General features: G+C 44.7%; 2 protein-coding genes across 12 annotated transcripts in view; one reads left to right on the top strand and one right to left on the bottom strand.

Moving 5' to 3' along the window:
- Window positions 1–19,401, bottom strand: part of LOC135983898 (general transcription factor II-I repeat domain-containing protein 2A-like) — a 984,084-nt gene that overhangs the window by 885,740 nt on the left and 78,943 nt on the right. The window lies entirely within an intron of this gene.
- The window catches only part of C5H4orf54 (chromosome 5 C4orf54 homolog), a 49,243-nt gene continuing 36,695 nt past the window's right edge, over window positions 6,854–19,401 (top strand). For 6 of the 11 annotated variants that reach the window (XM_065597608.1, XM_065597606.1, XM_065597607.1 and 3 more), the window contains exons 1-2: window positions 6,854–13,574; window positions 18,850–18,963. In XM_065597608.1, the coding sequence (XP_065453680.1) occupies window positions 8,549–13,552 (5,004 nt within the window). In that variant the 5' untranslated portion in view covers window positions 6,854–8,548 and the 3' untranslated portion in view covers window positions 13,553–13,574; window positions 18,850–18,963. The remainder of the gene's footprint in view (window positions 13,575–18,849; window positions 18,964–19,401) is intronic. The other 5 variants (XM_065597611.1, XM_065597610.1, XM_065597609.1 and 2 more) reach the window with 1 other exon arrangement.

The following is a 19,401-nucleotide window of genomic DNA, read 5'->3' as shown; positions in this document are numbered from 1 at the left end:
AGGAGCTTAATGGTCTGACAGCCACTTTGCCTTGTTCTGTGGAGTGAAAGGAACCGCTTCTCTCTTAGTTGAGTAGCATTGTTTCCAACGTCCTTGCCCCTATGAGATAAGCATACTTCATGCTAGTTCTGACAAGAGAATTTCCTCAAATCTCAGGCCCCTGTGGGAATAGAACTGTTCCAAATTTCCTTGTTCGTGCATGGGAAGAGGATCCATAGCTGGCTGATTTCCTTGAGCTATGAAGGAACAGCCCTAGGTGGTCTGTCTCCTCTTGTTCAGTCCCCTAAACTGGCAGCATTATTGAGTTGAGGGAGGTAAAGGGCGGGGGGTAGGAATATTGTTAAACGCTCTTTGGATTATATTTATTCCCTGATGCTTTTTGTTAAATTCAGTATTTCCAAGTTAATTTAATCCTCTTCTACCTCCAAACACATTTTTTCTTCAATTAATAGAAAATGTGTAGACTGATTTAATTAAACAAATAAAACTTGGGAATCCTAACTATATTTTACCCTCAGGATCTCACACCTGTGTATAATACATACACACATATATTCCACCTTGTAAAGTGTGTGTGTGTGTGTTTGTACAATATAGTACCTAGCTCTTATAACAATTCTCAACCATGGATCTCAACGCGTTTTACAAAGGCCTAAAAAATCATTATATATCATCTCCCCAGATGATGATCAAAATAGGTGAGAAAATCCTGACAAAAGATAAATAAAAGACGAAAAAAAGGAGGCATTTATTCTTTAAAAACATGCCCTGCTCTACCTGTCATAAAGAAGCTAGAATGATATAGTATTTCAACACTAGGGGGCTGCTTTGTATAATCTAACCATTCCTAGGGCTATTACCAAATTCCGTAGCATGGTGTGTAGGCTTCATAAAATGCATTGTATTCAGATGTTCACAAGCACTTTGTGGCATGTTTTGTGTCCTGCAGTAAATACTGTTGCACATATTGAAATGAGTAGTTCTAAGACCATTATAATGGGGTGAGAGATGGCAGATTTAAAAATAATTAAAAAAAAGAAAAAAAAAGAAATAACTGAAATGCTATAAATGCAAATTTTCTTAGGTTGAAATTTCTTAGGGTGGATTTTTGGGGCTGCCTTCATTTTCTATTCTTCATCCCTCTCTCCCCCAAAGCATCCCAGGGCATCAAAGCATGGACACATGCTTGCATGGTTTACTTCCCTCAGGTATAAACTCAGAATATTACCGTGTGTGTCTGTGTTGGTCCTAAGCTTTTTCATCCACCCCTTCATTCCAAGCCCACCTTTTGCCATTTACAAACCCTTCCTGTGTTTGAAATTGTAAATATCACAGTCGCCCTTCCTGAACACTGGAATAGCTCTTCATAACCAGCTGCTAAGGAGTGTGAAATTATGATGCATTTCCCTTCTCCTCCCCAAAGGCTAAAATACTGCCCCCAAACCATATGCTCTCAGCCCCAGGTGACTTGAGAAGTGAATGTTCCATGCTGATTCCCAAATGTGGGTGTCCTATATGGCAGATTATTGAATTAGACCCAGTTGTGTGACTGGCTCTGTTCCCTATTCTAACTGATTGATTGAAAATTCATCCTGTAATGTAATCTGAACACTTTCCCCCCAAGGAATTCTGCTTTAGTAATAACTAGCACTTAAAATTGCATATCTATTTATAGGTGTTTCACTGGTATGGTAATTATCACCGTTAGTGAACAGTTTAACCTCTAAGTACTACAGTTTGTATTCCTGTATATGGAATGTGAAAAGAGCATTTAAAACTCTTTCTAAGAAGGTATTCTGTACATTCTGTCTCCAGTGAATCCCACATCATGTGTGGGTACATAGTCTGACTTTGAAAGGCTTACCCTGAATATACATGTTATATGCCATCATTTTATAGTTTAATAATAAAACAAATAATCAAGCTACAATTATAATCCCAAAGAAATGATTTCATTACATTGGAGTTAAGATGGTAAATATCCATCAGTTACTTCATGTGTAAAAAACCTTAATGAGAACTCTATAAACCAAATGCTACAAATTTAAAGTCAAGGTTACTTTAAAAGAAAATGGAAGTATGGAAATGCAGAATTAAGGGCATCCAAACCACCTCAACTCTGCCTGTTCTCCAGCCACCTGCCTGCACCACTTTGCCTATGCCACACCACCCTTCCGTCCTGACAACTTGTACTTTGTTTCCCCAGTGGAGATATTTTGACAAGAGCCTTATTAATTTGATTTAATATGTACTCCGAGAGGTTTGCAGTCAGAGCTACAGGCATCTTCTAACCACTTTATTTGTGCATTTTGTCTGAGTAGCCAATGAACTGATAAGAACATAGCTCTAGTTTTGTATGTGCATGTGTGATAGCTAAACGTGATTCCCCTGCACTCATGTTGTAAGTGACCTAATTTCTGGCCTGGTTGGTAGCAGGTTTAGCGCCACAGCTATAACTCTACTTGTCTATGCTAAATCTCACAGAATGACAACATTTTACTTTTGAAATTTCTCTACTTTTGGGGAGTTATCCTAACAGAGTTATCCTGTCAGCAGGTGGTTAAGATATGTAACAATCCGGCTTTTTTTGTGATGACAGTTTACGGCATTATAGACAGTAGCAATAGTTTCATGTGACATGATCGAATTATACAGAACTGTACTATTTAAATGGAAGTGCACTATGTATCTAGCAACAAGAGGAGGTAGCCCACATGTCCTAGTTATCAGTTCTTGTGTGGCATAAGAACAGAAGAATGGCCAATGATCTATCTAGCTCAGTATCCTATCTTCTGACTGTCCAGTGCCAGGTGCTTCAGAGGTAATAAACAGAACATCAAGTGATCCATCCTCTGTTGCCCATCCCCAGCTTCTGGCAAACAGAGGCTAGGGACACCATTTTTGCCCATCCTGGCTAATAGCATTGATGCACCTATTCTCCATGAATGTATCTAGTTCTTCTTTGAACCCTATTATAGTCTTGGCCTTCACCACATCCTCTGGCAAAGACCCACAGGTTGAATGTGCGTTGTGTGAAGAAATACTTCCTTTTGTTTGTTTTAAACCTGCTGCCTATTAATTTCATTTGGTGGTCCCTAGTTCTTATATTATGGGAACAAGTAAATAACTTTTCCTTATTCACTTTCTCCACACCACTCATGATTTTATATACCTCTATCATATCCCCCCTTAGTCTCCTCTTTTCCAAGCTGAAAAGTCCTAGTCTCTTTAATCTCTCCTTATATGGGACCCATGCCAAACCCCTAATCATTTTAGTTGCCCTTCTCTGAACTTTTTCTAATGCTAGTACATCTTTTTTGAGATGAGGAGACCACATCTGTATGCAGTATTCAAGATGTGGGCATACCATGGATTTATATAAGGGCAATAAGATAATCTCCATCTTATTTTCTATCCCTTTTTTAATGATTCCTAACATCCTGTTTGCTTTTTTGACTGCCGCTGCACACTGCGTGGACATCTTCAGAGAACTATCCACGATGACTCCAAGATCTCTTTCCTGATTAGTTGTAGCTAAATTACCACCCATCATATTGTATGTATAGTAGGGGTTTTATTTTCCAATGTGCATTACTTTACATTTATCCACATTAAATTTCATTTGCTATTTTGTTGCCCAATCACTTAGTTTTGTGAGATCTTTTTGAAGTTCTTCACAGTCTGCTTTGATCTTAACTATCTTGAGCAGTTTAGTATCGTCTGCAAACTTTACCACCTCACTGTTTATCCCTTTCTCCAGATCATTTATGAATAAGTTGAATAGGATTGGTCCTAGGACTGACCCTTGGGGAACACCACTAGTTACTCGTCTCATTCTGAAAATTTGCCATTTATTGCTACCCCTTGTTCCCTGTCTTTTAACCAGTTCTCAATCCATGAAAGGATCTTCCCTCTTACCCCATGACAACTTAATTTACGAAAGAGCCTTTGGTGAGGGACCTTGTCAAAGGCTTTCTGGAAATCTAAGTACACTATGTCCACTGGATCCCCCTTATCCACATGTTTGTTGACCCCTTCAAAGAATTCTAATAGATTAGTAAAACATGATTTCCCTTTACAGAAACCATGTTGACTTTTGCCCAACAATTTATGTTCTTCTATGTGTCTGACAATTTTATTCTTTACTATTGTTTCAACTAATTTTCCCGGTACTGACGTTAGACTTACCGGTCTGTAATTGCTGGGATCACTTCTAGAGCCCTTTTTAAATATTGGTATTACAATAGCTATCTTCCAATCATTGGGTACAGAAGCCGATTTAAAGGACAGGTTACAAGTCATAGTTAATAGTTCTGCAATTTCACATTTGAGTTCTTTCAGAACTCTTGGGTGAGTGCCATCTGGTCCTGATGACTTGTTACTGTTAAGTTTATCAATTAATTCCAAAACCTCCTCTAATGACACTTCAATCTGTGACAATTCCTCACATTTGTCACTACAAAGGATGGCTCAGGTTTGGGAATCTCCCTAACATTCTCATCCACGAAGACTGAAGCAAAGAATTCATTTAGTTTCTCCGCAATTACTTTGTCGTCTTTAAGTGCTCTTTTTGTATCTCGATCGTCCAGGGGCTCCACTGGTTGTTTAGCAGGCTTCCTGCTTCTGATGTACTTAAAAAACATTTTATTACCTTTTGAGTTTTGGGCTAGCTGTTCTTCAAATTCCTTTTTGACTTTTCTTATTACATTTTTACACTTAATTTGGCAGTGTTTATGCTCCTTTCTATTTACCTCACTAGGATTTGACTTCCACTTTTTAAAAGATGCCTTTTTATCTCTCACTGCTTCTTTTACATGGTTGTTAAGCCACGGTGGCTCTTTTTTAGTTCTTTTACTGTGTTTTTTAATTTTCTACATTTTCAAATAGATTGATTTCAATTACAACACAGACTACAAAGTGTACAGTGCTCACTTTATATTTTTATTACAAATATTTGCACTGTAAAAATCAAAAGAAATAGTATTTTTCAATTCACCTAATGCAAGTACTGTACTGCAATCTCTTTATCATGAAAGTTGAACTTACAAATGTAGAATTATGTACCAAAAAAAACCCTGCATTCAAAAATAAAACAATGTAAAACTTTAGCGCCTACAAGTCCAATCAGTCCTACTTCTTGTTCAGCCAATTGCTCAGACAAACAAGTTTGTTTACATTTGCAGAAGATAATGCTGCCTGCTTCTTGTTTACAATGTCACCTGAAAATGAGAACAGGCATTTGCATGGCACTGTTGTAGCCAGCATCACAAAATATTTACATGCCAGATGCGTTAAAGATTCATATGTCCCTTCATGCTTTAATCACCATTCCCGAGGACATGCATCTAAGGTGATGATGGGTTCTGCTCGGTAATGATCTAAAGCAGTGCGGACCGATGCATGTTCATTTTCACCATATTGTCAAATTTGCAGTGAAAGTATTCTTAAAATGAATAACATGTGCTGGGTCATCATCCGAGACTGCTATAATATGAAATATACACAGAGCAGGAGACATACAATTCTCCCCCAAGGAGTTCAGTCACAAATTTAATTAACGCATTATTTTTTTTAACAAGCGTCATCCGCATGGAAGCATGTCCTCTGGCAAATAAATATCTTGCGATGCCATCTTACAACAGTGCCATGAGAACGCCTGTTCTCACTTTCAGGTGACATTGTAATTAAGAAGTGGGCAGCATTATCTCCTGTAAATGTAAACAAACTTGTTTCTCTGAGCCATTAGCTGCATTAATCGCATGAGTTAACCGTGATTAATCAACAGCCCTAATTCCAATATATCTTTTTTGAGATGGGGCAACCACATCTGTATGCAGTATTCAAGATGTGGACATACCATAGATTTATAAAGAAGAAATATGATATTCCTAATGTCCTATGATGTTCCCAAAATTCTGTTAGCTTTTTTTTGACTGCCGCTTCACATTGAGTGGATGTTTTCAGAGAACTATCCACAATGACTCCAACATCTCTTTCTTAAGTGGTTACAGCTAATTTAGACCCCATCATTTTATATGTATATTTGGGATTATATTTTCCAATGTGCATTAATTATTTGGCATTTATCAACAGTGAATTTCATCTGCCAATTTATTGCCCAGTCTCACCCAGTTTTGTGAGGTCCCTTTGTAACCCTTTACAGTCTGCTTTGGACTTAACCATCTTGAATAGTTTTGTACCATCTGCAAATTCTGCCACCTCACTGTTTACCCATTTTTCCAGATCATTTTTAAATATGTTGGAGACCCTTGGGGGACACCACTCTTTACCTCTCTCCATTCTGAAAACTTATTTCTATCCTTTGTTTCCTATCTTTTAACCAGTTCCTGATCTATGAGAGACAGAATTAAGGTTGCTGGGATAATCCTATCTCTGCATTTCCATTTATAAAGTGTGACCTTAACTTAGTATTTTCTGTCTAAATTTGTGTTTTATAGAAAATGGCCCTTCAAAGTCTTTCCCCCTGTAAATTTCAATAATTATAAAGAGGAGAGGACAGAAAGTTAAGATCACATTTTAAAAAATCCTCACTACCATAACACCAGAGGGATATATTTTTTTATTTTTACCTTTTTTGCCTAGAAATTTAATAATTGCTCAGTGAGTCAAGTTTGCAAACTCTGTCACGATTCCAGCTATGGACCCTTCTCAGTCAACTGTAAAATCTACTCTGCCACAAACTGCTCCATTTCTGTGCCTGGACGTCCTACTGGTATTAATGGGAGTAATGCATATTAATCGCAAGACAGAGTTCTCAACTGCCTCCAAGTGATCTCTAGGGGGAATGGTTGGTGGCAGCTGAAGGGACCTATAGCAGGTCAGTTTGTTCCATTAATTTATCTGCTTCTTCCCAATAGTTTGATTCCACTTCCTTTTAAAAATTGGCTTCATTCCCTAGTTATAGCTTACCCTTATGCTTCCTCCATTAAGCATCTTACCATTAATTACATTTCCATTTTCTATAAGGAAGACCGGGCAAAATGATCTATTTGGTGACAAAAACAACTTCCTTTGGCAGATCTGCTATCAGATACTGAAGATATACAGATCTGAACAGCTATATTTTTTTACTTTAATAATGCCTACCTGTTACATAGCATTTTTAGTGGAGCATCTCCTTGAAGGATCATTTTGCTACAGACCAAAGTTTCTGTAAGAGTGTCATATAGAGAGTCCACAGATTCTAGAAAATCTGTTGAGACATTGTCCATCCAAAAGAATCAAGTTAGTCTTCCACTTCAGCAATCTTCTCTAACCATAGTAAACTAAATGCAGGAGATGAGTGCAAATAATTGTAGGTAAAAACTTGCTTTTTTCTGTGCCTTTTTTGCATTCCACATAGGTATGTATCCCCCCTTCAGGTTTCTTCCAATGAGCCAAATACTCAGCCCCTGCTCTAAATATTTGAAACTAGAAAGATGAGTAACAACATCATGTGTTGGTGGGAGTGTGATTCCAGTAAGTGATGGCTGATTGTGTTTTCGTTATACACAAATGCGAAAGTTTTAAATAGTACTTTATTCAAGCGGCATAAATGACAGCATAGTCTATGTATAGTTAATAGTTTTGACCTGGCCAGTGGCACTGTTCTCACAAAACCGCACAGCAGAGCCTTTACCCCGAGCAAAGTGGCTAAGAAAAGTTGGATCAGTTTGCATCTGATCGGCTGTGACCCCTCTTCCTGAATCAATCTATGAAAATCCAGTACAACGAGACTTGTTTTACTTCTCTGGCTTATAAAGGGTAAATTATTTGCTATACCTTGTTATCATTTGCGTCTCATGTGCTTTAATGTGTTTGAAATGTGATTTGACTAAATCATCTAACGGAACTGATTTGTGTTTAAGAGGATTTTAATTTTCTTGCAATTGATTTTAGAAGTTCAAGAGCATTCTAGAATGGCCCCCGCGACTTTAAACCGGTTAAATTTGACTATCGCTTGGCATCTTAAGCCTTATCCTGATGTTATTCAGAGCATCAGATCTCATTAAATCTGTAAAAATAACGTTTTCACATTTCATCATAAATATTCTTTACAGGACCGTCAGGACTGCTCAAATATCAACAAACCCAGGTGTTTAAATACTCCTGGAGTGAAATGATTTCTCATTAATCTTGCTGCATGGCTGGAGTAAAATAAAAGCTCTTGGAAGAACAGCTCTGGATACCTTTGCAATGACTAAGTGGACACAGTTTAGATACATATGAAACCCATAAGATAAAGACTGCCGGTTGGAAAGTTAACTGAACATTACCGGTTTGCTTAAGTTTATCCTCAAGGAGAAGCAATGCGCCTAACTTCGGAAAATCCTTAGTTCAGTGTCATGGCAACACCTATGCAAATAGTCTATGAAACCTGTGCTTTAGAAAGTAACTCTTTTAGTAACAGAACATGTGCTTTTCTGTCTTCTCTGCGTCCACCCCAGGGGCAATTCATTAACGGGGCTGGCTAACGGCCCCGTAATAATGACCGTGGAATCAGGCAAACCTCCCACTGTAGCATAAGGAGAAATAGAAGAATTTCCATATGCTTTCTCTTCATTTCTGGATGGCTGGGGGTCGGGCTGCAGCTGCTGCCCTTGCTGCTACTTCTGTTACCAATGGCATTCAGACTGACAGCTCTCGGTGCCAAACCAACAACTGTACTCAGGAGCTCCTGAACAAGACAGTGGTAGCGGTAGCAGGAACAGCAGCAGCCGCCACCTCCACCCTAGCCGGGCCGGGACACTCTCTTGGGTCCACCGCTACCACTGAACAGCGAGCAGCGCAGCTGGGAACGACCCTGCAGGAGACACGTGTGTGTCCGCCGGCTTTGCAGTCCCGGGTCCATATCTCCGCCTATTCCCTTCGCCCTCGGCCACATGCTGACGGGATAAGCATGGAAGCCCTCTCAAAATCGCCCGGCGAGCGAGCCACTAGCCACAAAGGGGGAGCGGGAGCGAAGGGCAGCAGGATGAAGCGCCGCCCTGCAGAGCCATTCACCACAATCACATCCAAGGAATCGACCTATGTGGAGATTCAGGATTTCCCCCGAGGGAGGGAAGCCAGTCCCCAGACCCTAAAGCTGACTTTGGCAGGGAGCGGAGGAAAAGTGGCTTTTCTCAGCCCTAAAAACGGAGCTTGTGAGATCAGCGCTGTTAGCTGCTCAGCTCACAACGCGCTGGCAGAGGCAAGTGGAAATCCAGCATCCTTGGACCGTGAATCTAAACCCGGGGCCAGCCCGGGGAGGAAGGGTAATGAGGCGGGGGGATGCAGCGCTGGCTCCAACTCAGGCGGATCTAATGAAAACACTTCGTCTGGACTGCCCAACACGCAGCTTTACCCGAGCGGGTGCCCGGAGTCGTCGTCCTCTTGCCCATCCCCGGTGAACAAGGCAAGCGCGTTCCCCAAAACGGATGACACCGCAACCGAGGGCAAAACCTCCTCTTCTTCCTTTGGGTACGAAAGCGACGATGACGAGGATGCTGACTGCAAAGCAAGAGGGGGGAGCCGGGGGGCTTCCCAGCCCACCTACTGCGGCGAGAGCAGCCCTGCTAACGAGGAGGCGCATTACATTACCACGCACGAAATCCAGCTCAGCGAGGTGGACCACGACATGGACTTTGACTTTGGTCTGGCCTCCAGGTGGGACTTTGAAGACAACAATGTGATCTACTCCTTCGTGGATTACGCCTCCTTTGGGAGCGACGAGACCCTCGGGGACACGCAGACAGAGGAGGACAATAGCTGTTATCTCAGCACAACCAGCGATGCCAATAACCAGACGGACAGCATCGATAATACCAGCAGTACGGAGATAGTCAGCATTAACTCTGAAAACGATACCCCCAGCACAGACAAATGCGCCAGCTCGGAAGAAAGCCAGCCCAAGAACCCCAGCCACATGAGTGAGAACCCAGCTGCAGGCCACATTCTCCTATCAATCAAACCCACTTCCCGGGCTATAAATGAGCTTAGCAACCTGCATGAGAAGCAAAACATTATTTACGCTGCCAAGCATGAAGGCGACATGAGCCTCCGTGTCTCCACAGCTCCCGAACGCAAGGCCAGTTTCAAACAAGACGCGATTCATGACCAGGCAAAAAAATTTATCGCTGTCCCCGCGCGTTTGCAAACCCGGTGTGGAGCCATAAGGGCGAAGGAAGTGGGGGGATATTCCAGCGGTGCCTCTAGCGCGGTCAGCGAGCTGGATGATGCGGATAAAGAAGTGCGAAACCTGACGGCCCGAGCTTTCCGGAGCTTGGCTTACCCCTACTTCGACACGCTGAACTTCAGCTCCAGGGAGTCCTCCACGTCCCTTTCGGATCAGGCGCTGGGGATCAACCGATGGTCCACTTATTTAGACCTGAAGTGCGGCAATCTCGGGCAGAAACCGGAGCAGAACCTGTTCAAGAGCAGCGCCGAACCTACCGCATGGCACAGAAGCGCTGGGGCGAAGACGTGCAGTGACCAGTTCTACATTCGCTCCAATAAATCGCAGACGAAAGCCCTAGAGTTCGTGGTCAGCAAGCTCGATGGGGAAATAACCCACGTGGAAACGCCAGCGTGCTTCGAGAAGCGGATCCAGTCGGGCTCCCGGGTTGTAACGTTGTTGGAGACGTTGAATTTTAGCAGCAATGTTAATGCTGGTGTCCCCAGACCTGCGAAACGTCCTGGACATGCTGCCGCTGGGGCAGGTTGCGCAGATGAGCTTCCGGAAACGCTGCCCAGGGAGCCGGGTCAGGAGGCTAGCAAACAAACCGGACTGGCCGCGGCAGAAGTCCCGGAGGGCACCCCGAATAAATCGAAATTCGCCTCCAGCCTCCTCAAGAATGTCATCTCGAAGAAAATGCAGCGGGAGCACGAGTTCAAAATGGAGAGGGGGGAGATCACAGACACTTCGTACAGGGGGCTGGCCGCGTCCTTGCCTGGCAAGGAGCAGGAAGGCTCGGCCAGGGAGAAGCTGAAAGATGGGGGCATGCAGAGGCAGAACTCCAGGTATTCCGAGGGCAGCTCTGACTACACGATTGTGACAGCAGAGGACCCGGGGGAGTTTTCTGACAGCAAGTCGCCGACCTCCAAGGCGTCCACCCCTCGCCTAGATCGACCCCTGTCGGAAACGCGCCTGGAGGATGTGTGCGAAATTAAGAAGAGCGCCTCGGAGGCAATCAAAGCGACCTTCCTCCGCAGCCAGAACAGCGCGTTCAGATCCTGGAAAGAGAAAGAGGCAGAGAAGAAGAAAGAAGAGCGAGCTCCCATCGGGAAACTTCAGTTCTCCTCCGCCAAATACGACTGGCGGGCCGATCTGGGTGAGATCTCAGCCAGCAAGTCCACTAAAATGTCTCGTCTCTTCGTCCCAAACATTCAGCGCACCCCCAAGGGAAAGCAGCCTGGCACGCAGGTGACAAAGTACTCCACAGCCACCTATGCGGCTCGGGCTGGCACCCCCGTAAAGCCCAGAGCCCCCGAGATCAAGATCAGCCTAGGTAGCGTGCAGCCAAGCAAGGATCACCCCTTTGACATCGCTAAGCTGCTCACCCCCAAACTAGCCGCGACCGCACCAACCCTTTTCAAGGCAGCGGAGGAGCCCCGAGGCCAGCCGCAGAAGGTATTCAAAGCGGACGGCCTGGACAAGGTGCCGCAATTCTTGGTGCGCGATATAAGAGAAAACAAGCCTAAAGTCCCCGGACCCATTCACCAGGTCAGAGACGTCAGGAAACTGATCAAGAGCTCCTACGGCCACGACTCGGGCGATACCAACAGCGACAGGAGCAGCGCGCTCTCCGACCAGTGCAGCGCTGAGCAGAAACCGAGGCAGCTGGCCATAGCGGGGATCCCCAGGGCTCTGTCTCCCATGGTGATAACCTGCCAGGCGGTCAGTAACAGCAGCGAGGACAAGGGGCCGGGCGAGACGGGGGGCAAGGTGCTGCCTGCCACGGCAGAGGGGACAATCCTGGTGCACAGGACCTCCGGGAGGCTGCCCGTGGCCACCATCGCCCCCAACAAGAGCGACCCTCGCTTGCCCGCAGTGCTGAAGATCGTGTCCAAAGCCTCCGCACCCTGGCGGCAGCACCAGCAGCCGCCGCCGCCCGCTCCCGCTGAGAAAGGCAAGGGGGCGGACGAGGAGCCGCGGGAGGAGGCCAAGGGGCCGCCCAGCCGCAACGCGTTGGAGAAGCTGACGGCGGCGGTGCGCAGCATGGAGGAGCTCTACAGCTTCAGCAAGCACGAGTGGAAGCGCAAGAGCGACCCGCGGCCCATCACCGACAGCCACGTGCTCTCCCTCATCGCCAGCGAGGAGCGCGGCGGCCGGGCGGCCGCGGGGCCCGCCGAGGCGAGGAGCGCGGCCCCGGCGCCGCCCGCCCCCGAGCGCCAGCCCCTCCCGGGCTCCGGCCCCAAGTCCGACAAGGTCTCGGCCAGGGCGGCCGCGTTCGAGAGCCTGGCGCGGGAACGGCCCCGGCCCCTGCCCGGGCCCCGGGGGGAGGCGGGCGCGGCGGACAGAGCCCCCGCCCCGCAGCCGCCACGAAGCAGTATCTTCACCATCAGCTCCGCGCAGAAGGCGGCGGCGGCTGCCCCGGCCAAGCTCCCCGCCGCGGCCTCGCCGCTCCGCAGCCTGAAGGGCCAGGCCGGGCCGGGACCGCGCGCCCTCAAACTCTCCCCGGCCGCCGCCGCAGGGAAGGGGCCTGGCGAAGCCGAGAAGGACGCGGCCGGGCCCGACTGCGGGAACTACCTGGCCATGCCGCTCAAGGAGCCGCCGGCCGCGGGAGGCGCCGGCCACCCGGGTCCGCTCTCGGCCTCGGCGGCCGCCGCTGCCCTGCAGCCCTTCAGCGCCGCCAAGAGCCGGGGCCGCCTCAGCCCCAAGCAGCAGCCCGGCCCCGCCGCCCCGCCTGCGGCCGCCCCGGAGCTGCCGCCCGCCGCCATCTACCATCAGCCGCTGCCCATGGCCGCCCTGCACGGGGCGCAGCCCCCGCCGCTGCTCTGCTTCTCGCCGCCCTCGGCCGCCGAGCCCTTCCCGCAGACGCAGCGCAAGGTGCTGCTGGACCTGAGCACCGGCCAGTACTACCTGGTGGACGCGCCTGTGCAGCAGCCCCTCAAGAAGCGGCTCTTTGACCCCGAGACCGGGCAGTACGTGGAGGTGCCCATGCCCCAGCAGCCGGCCGTGGCCCCGATGCCGCTCCCCATCTCCCCGCTAGCGCTCAACCCGGGGGCGTATGGTGCCACCTACATGATCTACCCTGGCTTCCTGCCCACCACCATGCTGCCAGCTAATGCCCTGCAGACCCAGCTCTCCCTCCCGGGCAGCGACGTCAGCGGCTCCGCCGAGACCAGCAGCCCAAGGGCAGCACTGGGGGGAGGAGGAGGAGAGGCCACTTTTGTGGAAAGTCCGTATTATATCGCCACGGGTAAATCCCAATCGTCAGCCGCCACTGCCCAGCTCAGGGGGGCAGAGGGGAAGCCGGTAATCAGCATCACCTCCCAGCAAATGGGGCCAAGGATAATTGCCCCGCCCTCCTTTGATGGTACCACCATGAGGTTCGTGGTGGAGCACAGATGATGATAAACCAAAGAGGCTGCTGGTGAGTTGGTTTGTGCTGTTAAAAATGCATGTGATGGGAGCAATTTGATATCATACTTAAGCATCCCGTAGGTATAATAACATAATACTTAATCTCCGAGGTGGGTAAGCATTTAAGCTTTTGTAAGAAATTCTGGTAATGTCCCCAAAGTTTTTTTTTTAAATGTCACTTGACACAATCTGGTGTACTCACCAAAGTGGGAGAAAATGGTGTTTGTATGGATCTTTATTAATCTTCCCTGGCAGGTCTGGTTTGTGCTCCCTTCTCCGTTTGGGTATTTCTTAAAACGCTTGCCTAATTTGAAACTTAAAGATATCTAAAATGTAACCTATTTACTGTGATAATGGTTTTTTTTTCTCTTCTTCCTCTCCCCCTTTGTTTGGTTAGTGTTTGCAGGATCTGGTTTTCTTCGGACCCTTAGTTTTTGTAAATTTCTTCTTAAAACGGTTTCTAAAATGGGTCTATAACTATACACACTCAATATTATCCTCTGGTTACTTGGTCTCAATTTCAAAATGAGGGTCATAGCTTTCTAATGAAAAAAGCCATCCATTTCTTGGTGGCAGGGGAAGCAACAGCTGGGTTTGAAAGGCCTTCCCTCCTTAATTTCTCCTTCAATAAGTTAAGGAGGGTCACACGCAAAGGTGAACCTCCCTCTTCTCCCCAATGCTGTTCCAGTGGGAGAGGGACACAAGTTAGCATTCCTTTTTCTGTGCTCCAGTGAAGGAGTATTGGGTCACCTTCCTGCTTATTTTCAAGATAGGTAGGAAGAAAAAGCAAAGTAGTGCATTTCTCCTGCTCATTGGGGGTGGGGGAAGATTAGTCTTAAAGAGACCAACTCTATTTCACTTCCCTTTGTTGGGGAGGTTCTATTGAAGACCATGCCAATTGCATGAAATGGCACTAAAAGGAACACAGTCATGGGATAGGAGTGTTCTGAGGCTTTGTTTACACTGAGAATTTCAGCAATTATTGGCCAGCCACCAGCATAGCTGTATCGGTGCAAACCTATAGTGTAAGCAGACAGTCGCTACTAACTGTGATTTGCACAAGTTCAACTTGCCTCCATTTCAAGCCTGGGTAATGTTGTACCAGGGCAAATCACAGCTTAGCTTGTCTATTCTGAAGAGTTTGCCTCTGTGCAATGACACCAGTGTCTGGCCGCAGATGACTGTAACCAGGGCAAACCTTCGGTGTAGACATGGCTTGAATGTTCAGGGAGGTTAGATGTATCACACAAGAGGGAAGATGGGATTGAGTACAGTATTCAACAAATGTGGAAGTCAGGCTGCAGAACAGCGTGTAGCCTTTTAATTGTGGGGATGGGTGGCAACTCTAAAAAGACAATGAACATCATTATCAAAGGCCAGTTAACATTTAATTACAAAACAAATGTAAATACTAAGAAATTGACTTTGGGATTGGTGGTGTTTGTTTGGCTCTAGAAAGTAACAGAAAAACAGTTGGGAATCTTTACCAAGAATATGTTTGGCAGTTGTGCACAGGGCCCTCGACAATCTTTTTAATAAATTCCCAGGTTTAGCCCTAATTGGCTATCTGCTTTGTTTAGTCCCACATTTGTTTCTAATTTTTTCTTTCCCCTATTTTGTGTTGTCATAAGAATGGCCATACTGGGTCAGACCAAAGGTCCATCTAGGCCAGTATCCTGTCTTCCGACAGTGGCCAATGCCAGGTGCCCCAGAGGGAATGAACAGAACAGGTAATCATCAAGTGGTCCATTCCCTGTCGCTCATTCCCAGCCTCTGGCAAACAGAGGCTAGGGACACCATCCCTGCCTATCCTGGTTAATAGCCATTGATAGTCCATCAATCCTCCATTAATTTATCTAATTGTTTTGTTGTTGTCTTTTTTGGTGTTTTATTCCATAGGAGTACAAAAAATTACAAGAACTGAATAATTGGTCTCCAGTTGACTAAAACTTTCCTTAGGTTAGGTGCCTTGTGCATCCAGCATTCCTTGCTTTGTAATTGTTTGTCAGTCATTTTATTTTGTTCTACATTTAAATTGAATTGTTTCCAGTGTTAATTATTGGATTCACCAAGAGGTGGCCAAACATCAGTTGGGTGGATTCACAATCTGTTGTTTAGGTTGACAGTTATTCAATGCTAATCTAGCTAATCCCAGCAGGAATTTTTCCTGTGGGAAAATTGTACACATCTTTTGCTCTCCCTTGTTTCCCCTCTTTCCTCTTGAGAAAAGATCTCAAGTCACTGGTGCAATGGATTGTGGAGAGTAATTTATTCTTTAGATTATAGTGCAAATATCTTAGTTACTTTTAAAAAATAGACTGTTTATATATGCGATATTAGGGGCACAGTATTGTAATTGCAACAAATGTACAAAATAAAAGAATACATTTTTCAAATACTTTTTTTTATTATTCTGGGAAGCTAAGTTCACCTTTTTTCTCATGATATTTGTGTCCAATGTTAGTGGGTCATTCGACTATTTGTTTAGTTATCTAAACAAATGTTTCTGACTGAAGGATACGCTTTGAGCACAGTAGTCCATATACCCCTTGATAGTGATGGGCATATTGCATCCATTTCCCTTTCCATCATGCTGAACATTTATGCCTGTGAGTGCAGCACGAAAGATGCATCATCTGACCAAAATATTGGTGGCACAAAATGTATGATACTAAATTTGATACATAAAATAATTCAGCAGTTTACAGCAACTCACTGGACTTCTCTGTATTCAAAAGAATGCTGTTAAGTTGGTTATGCCTAAAATTTCATCTACTTGGTTTTTCTTCTAAAATGGGAAGAAATGCATCTATCCTTGAGGATGTGGAACTGAGGTAAACAAACATCAGACAGGTGATACAATATGTGGTGCTTTTTTTCTCAACCCCTGACTTAAAACAAAAAACTAACTGAAACAAATAGTTTTTATTACTTAGCGCAAGACAAATTTTAGTTCATCTTCAAGCTTTGGTCACCTATATTATTTTCAGTGAAAAAATTGTGAGACAACATCGCAACCATAAACAGTTGCCCTGTTCTCTTTTTTCTGTATGCTGACCTCATTTTCCACCTCCCTGTTCTTTCATTGTCTCTCCTACTATCTTCCTTTCTCTATGCATCTTTCCCTGCATCTTTATATAATATTTATTTATTTATTTATTTCTCTCTTCTTCCACTTTTGCCTCTTTCCCTTTTCTCATTTTTTCTATTCTCTCTCTCCCTCTGTCTCGCTCTCCTTTCTCTTTGATTTGTGTATTTTGTTTTACTTTTCTGTTTTTGTTTTCCCTGCCCAACCCAGGACAGTAGACACAGTAGTAGTGCACTCAATAGTTCTGCATCTGAAACCCACTAACTAGGACTGTTCATTGCTAATTAATTTAACTCTGCTTCCAATTTCATCTGAAAGTGTTTGAATGCAGAACTTTTTTACAGAGCCTAACGTGAACTGAAATAAGTGCCCTATCTCATGAGCTAGCCATGGATTTTCAGGAGTTTAAAACCACATTTTCTTTTTAGCTTCTCTTCTGACAGAGAAATAACATCATTTACTAACCTAAAAGCTTGTGTTTGAGTGTTCTTGATTCCCCCTCTCTCCCCTTTTTCCATTCCTTATTTTCCTCTATCTTCCTATCTTTCTCTTCATCTTATACCCTATCTCTCCCTCTCTCTGCTAGCATACCATTTTCCTTCTTCCTCAGATCCTCCTTCTCTAATTGTGTCACTGTGCCAAGGACTGATCAGTATCAGAAGCCGGTATCTTTTGGGGGTTAATGTGACTTGACTCACTTTGTCTTGTTTCTTTGTATGTTGCTATTGCTTGTGATTGTCTTATGTTAAGGCCTCATCTTGTTAACGTTTGTTACTGTTGTGGTTCTTTGCTACTGAAAGTAGGTCTATTAACTTCAATATGAGTAGACCTGGTAGAAAGTGTTTGCATGCAGTACTGGGCCCTTAGTCAGCTATCTGGTTAAAGTGCAACCTTGCTGAATATTTTTTTAGATTCTAAGTATACAGCATATGTCAAGAAATATGTTGCTTTATCCCTGAGAAATGGCCTGCTATTTATTCCTTCCCTGAAAAATGAATGACCACTCTTGTGAGCTTGCTGGTAAAATAGTTCTTAGGATTCCTCTATTTCTATAGCAGCAGTTAATTAAAGCTTCCTGCTTCCCTGGCATCAGTTATGCTGGTGCATATACAAATAGGTAAATAAAAATTAATGTTAATTTTCATCTCCTTTGGAATACATGGTGGGTGGGATGAGGTGGGGAGAGCCTATTTGCTACATAGAAAAGACCGACGTTGGAAAGAGAGCCATTTGATTTCAAGTTCCTGTGAGATTCATGAACAAAAGCCCCTGTCTTGCAATGAACTTATTATGGGTGTACCCCATGCACCTGCATTAGCTCATGGAGTTCTGCCTGCTCTTATACAGTTCATTGCTGGACAGGACCCTTAGATTTAAAGAAAAGTAAAACTGTTCCGGGGCCGCGCCGCCCACCCGCCCAGCGTTCTGGGGCTGGCGACACTTGGGCGGCCTGTGGGGAGGGGGGACTCCAGCGGGAGAGGCGGGGCCTCCCTCGGGCAGAAGCGGTGGTCCGACCCGAGGACTAGGCTCCCCGGGCCAGGGGTTCACCCGCTGCCCATGCCTGGGGCTCCCAGCCGCCGCTGTTGCAGCAGCCGGGGGGCCTGGGCCCTTCTAAATCGCCTGGGCCGCATGGCAATTGCCCCGTTTCCACCCCCTGCTCCCGATCAGTGGGTCTGTTTACATTTTATATTCTTGGAGGGTTATAACTTGGTTTTATATCTTTGCTGTGAGTCGAAACCTGGCTTGTAACTGCTCAGGCTATAAGTGAGTTGTGTTTTCTCCATCCATGTAAGCACTTTTAATTACCAAATGAAATGGTCACATTTTTAAAAGTCTGACTTTCTTTAATTATGGAACTATTCCATGCACTTGATGATGCACTTTATTAAGCCTAAGAAGTTAAGCTACACTCTAAGTTCTGTACTTAGAATTCAGTCGTGCAAGGTCCCTGATCTAGCAAAAGCTGTGAGACCACAATTCAGCAAAGCATTGAATCTGCTAGACACTATTATTTGATATTGGCAACAGATTAAGGAATTGGCAGTAACATTATTGTAATAATGAAGAGAAAAGTTATTTATTGTTCTGCAATAATATAGAGTGCTTAAATTAGTAATTAATTTAATTTAAGAATTTCTAATGTAAACCTGTACAATGTTCTAAGAACTTATTTTGTTTCATTGGTGTATTTTTACAGGAACAAGGAAGAAGAATTGTCCTCCTTTAATCTGAAACGTGGTAACACTAGGCATTCATCCTTAAAAACTGCTTCCACAGTTTTCTCATTTTTTGCTTCATACAAAACAAGTGTGTAAGTTTCTTGTTTTCTCCTCAATACCCCCATTTTTGGTGTATGTATACATTTAATTATGCAAAACAGGCTGAATTATTGCATTATTTTCTGTAAAATTGTTCCTTTTTATACTAAAGCCAAGCAGATATTATACATGCCCCTGCTCGTATGGCTATGTGAAAATGCTAAAATTGTTCACATACTTCCATTTATTTTACCTTTACCAAAAAAAACCAACCAAAAACCTTACTCAGTGGTGTTAGTACTATTCTACTGTTTTTGTAAAAACAGGTGTGTAAATGTGACATGATTTTAAGTTTGGATCAAAATATATCTTCTTACAGGTACTCATAATTTGTTATGAATATATAATGCATCTGTATAATTTACCAAACAGAGGCCCTGAATCTTTTCCTATTGAAGTCAATGGGAATCTTGCCATAGACTTCAGTGGGA

This window comes from Chrysemys picta, chromosome 5 (assembly GCF_011386835.1).
Source record: "Chrysemys picta bellii isolate R12L10 chromosome 5, ASM1138683v2, whole genome shotgun sequence".
Taxonomy (NCBI): domain Eukaryota; kingdom Metazoa; phylum Chordata; order Testudines; family Emydidae; genus Chrysemys; species Chrysemys picta.
Note: the sequence above shows the minus strand (reverse complement) of the source record. Positions and strands in the feature narration are given on the sequence as shown.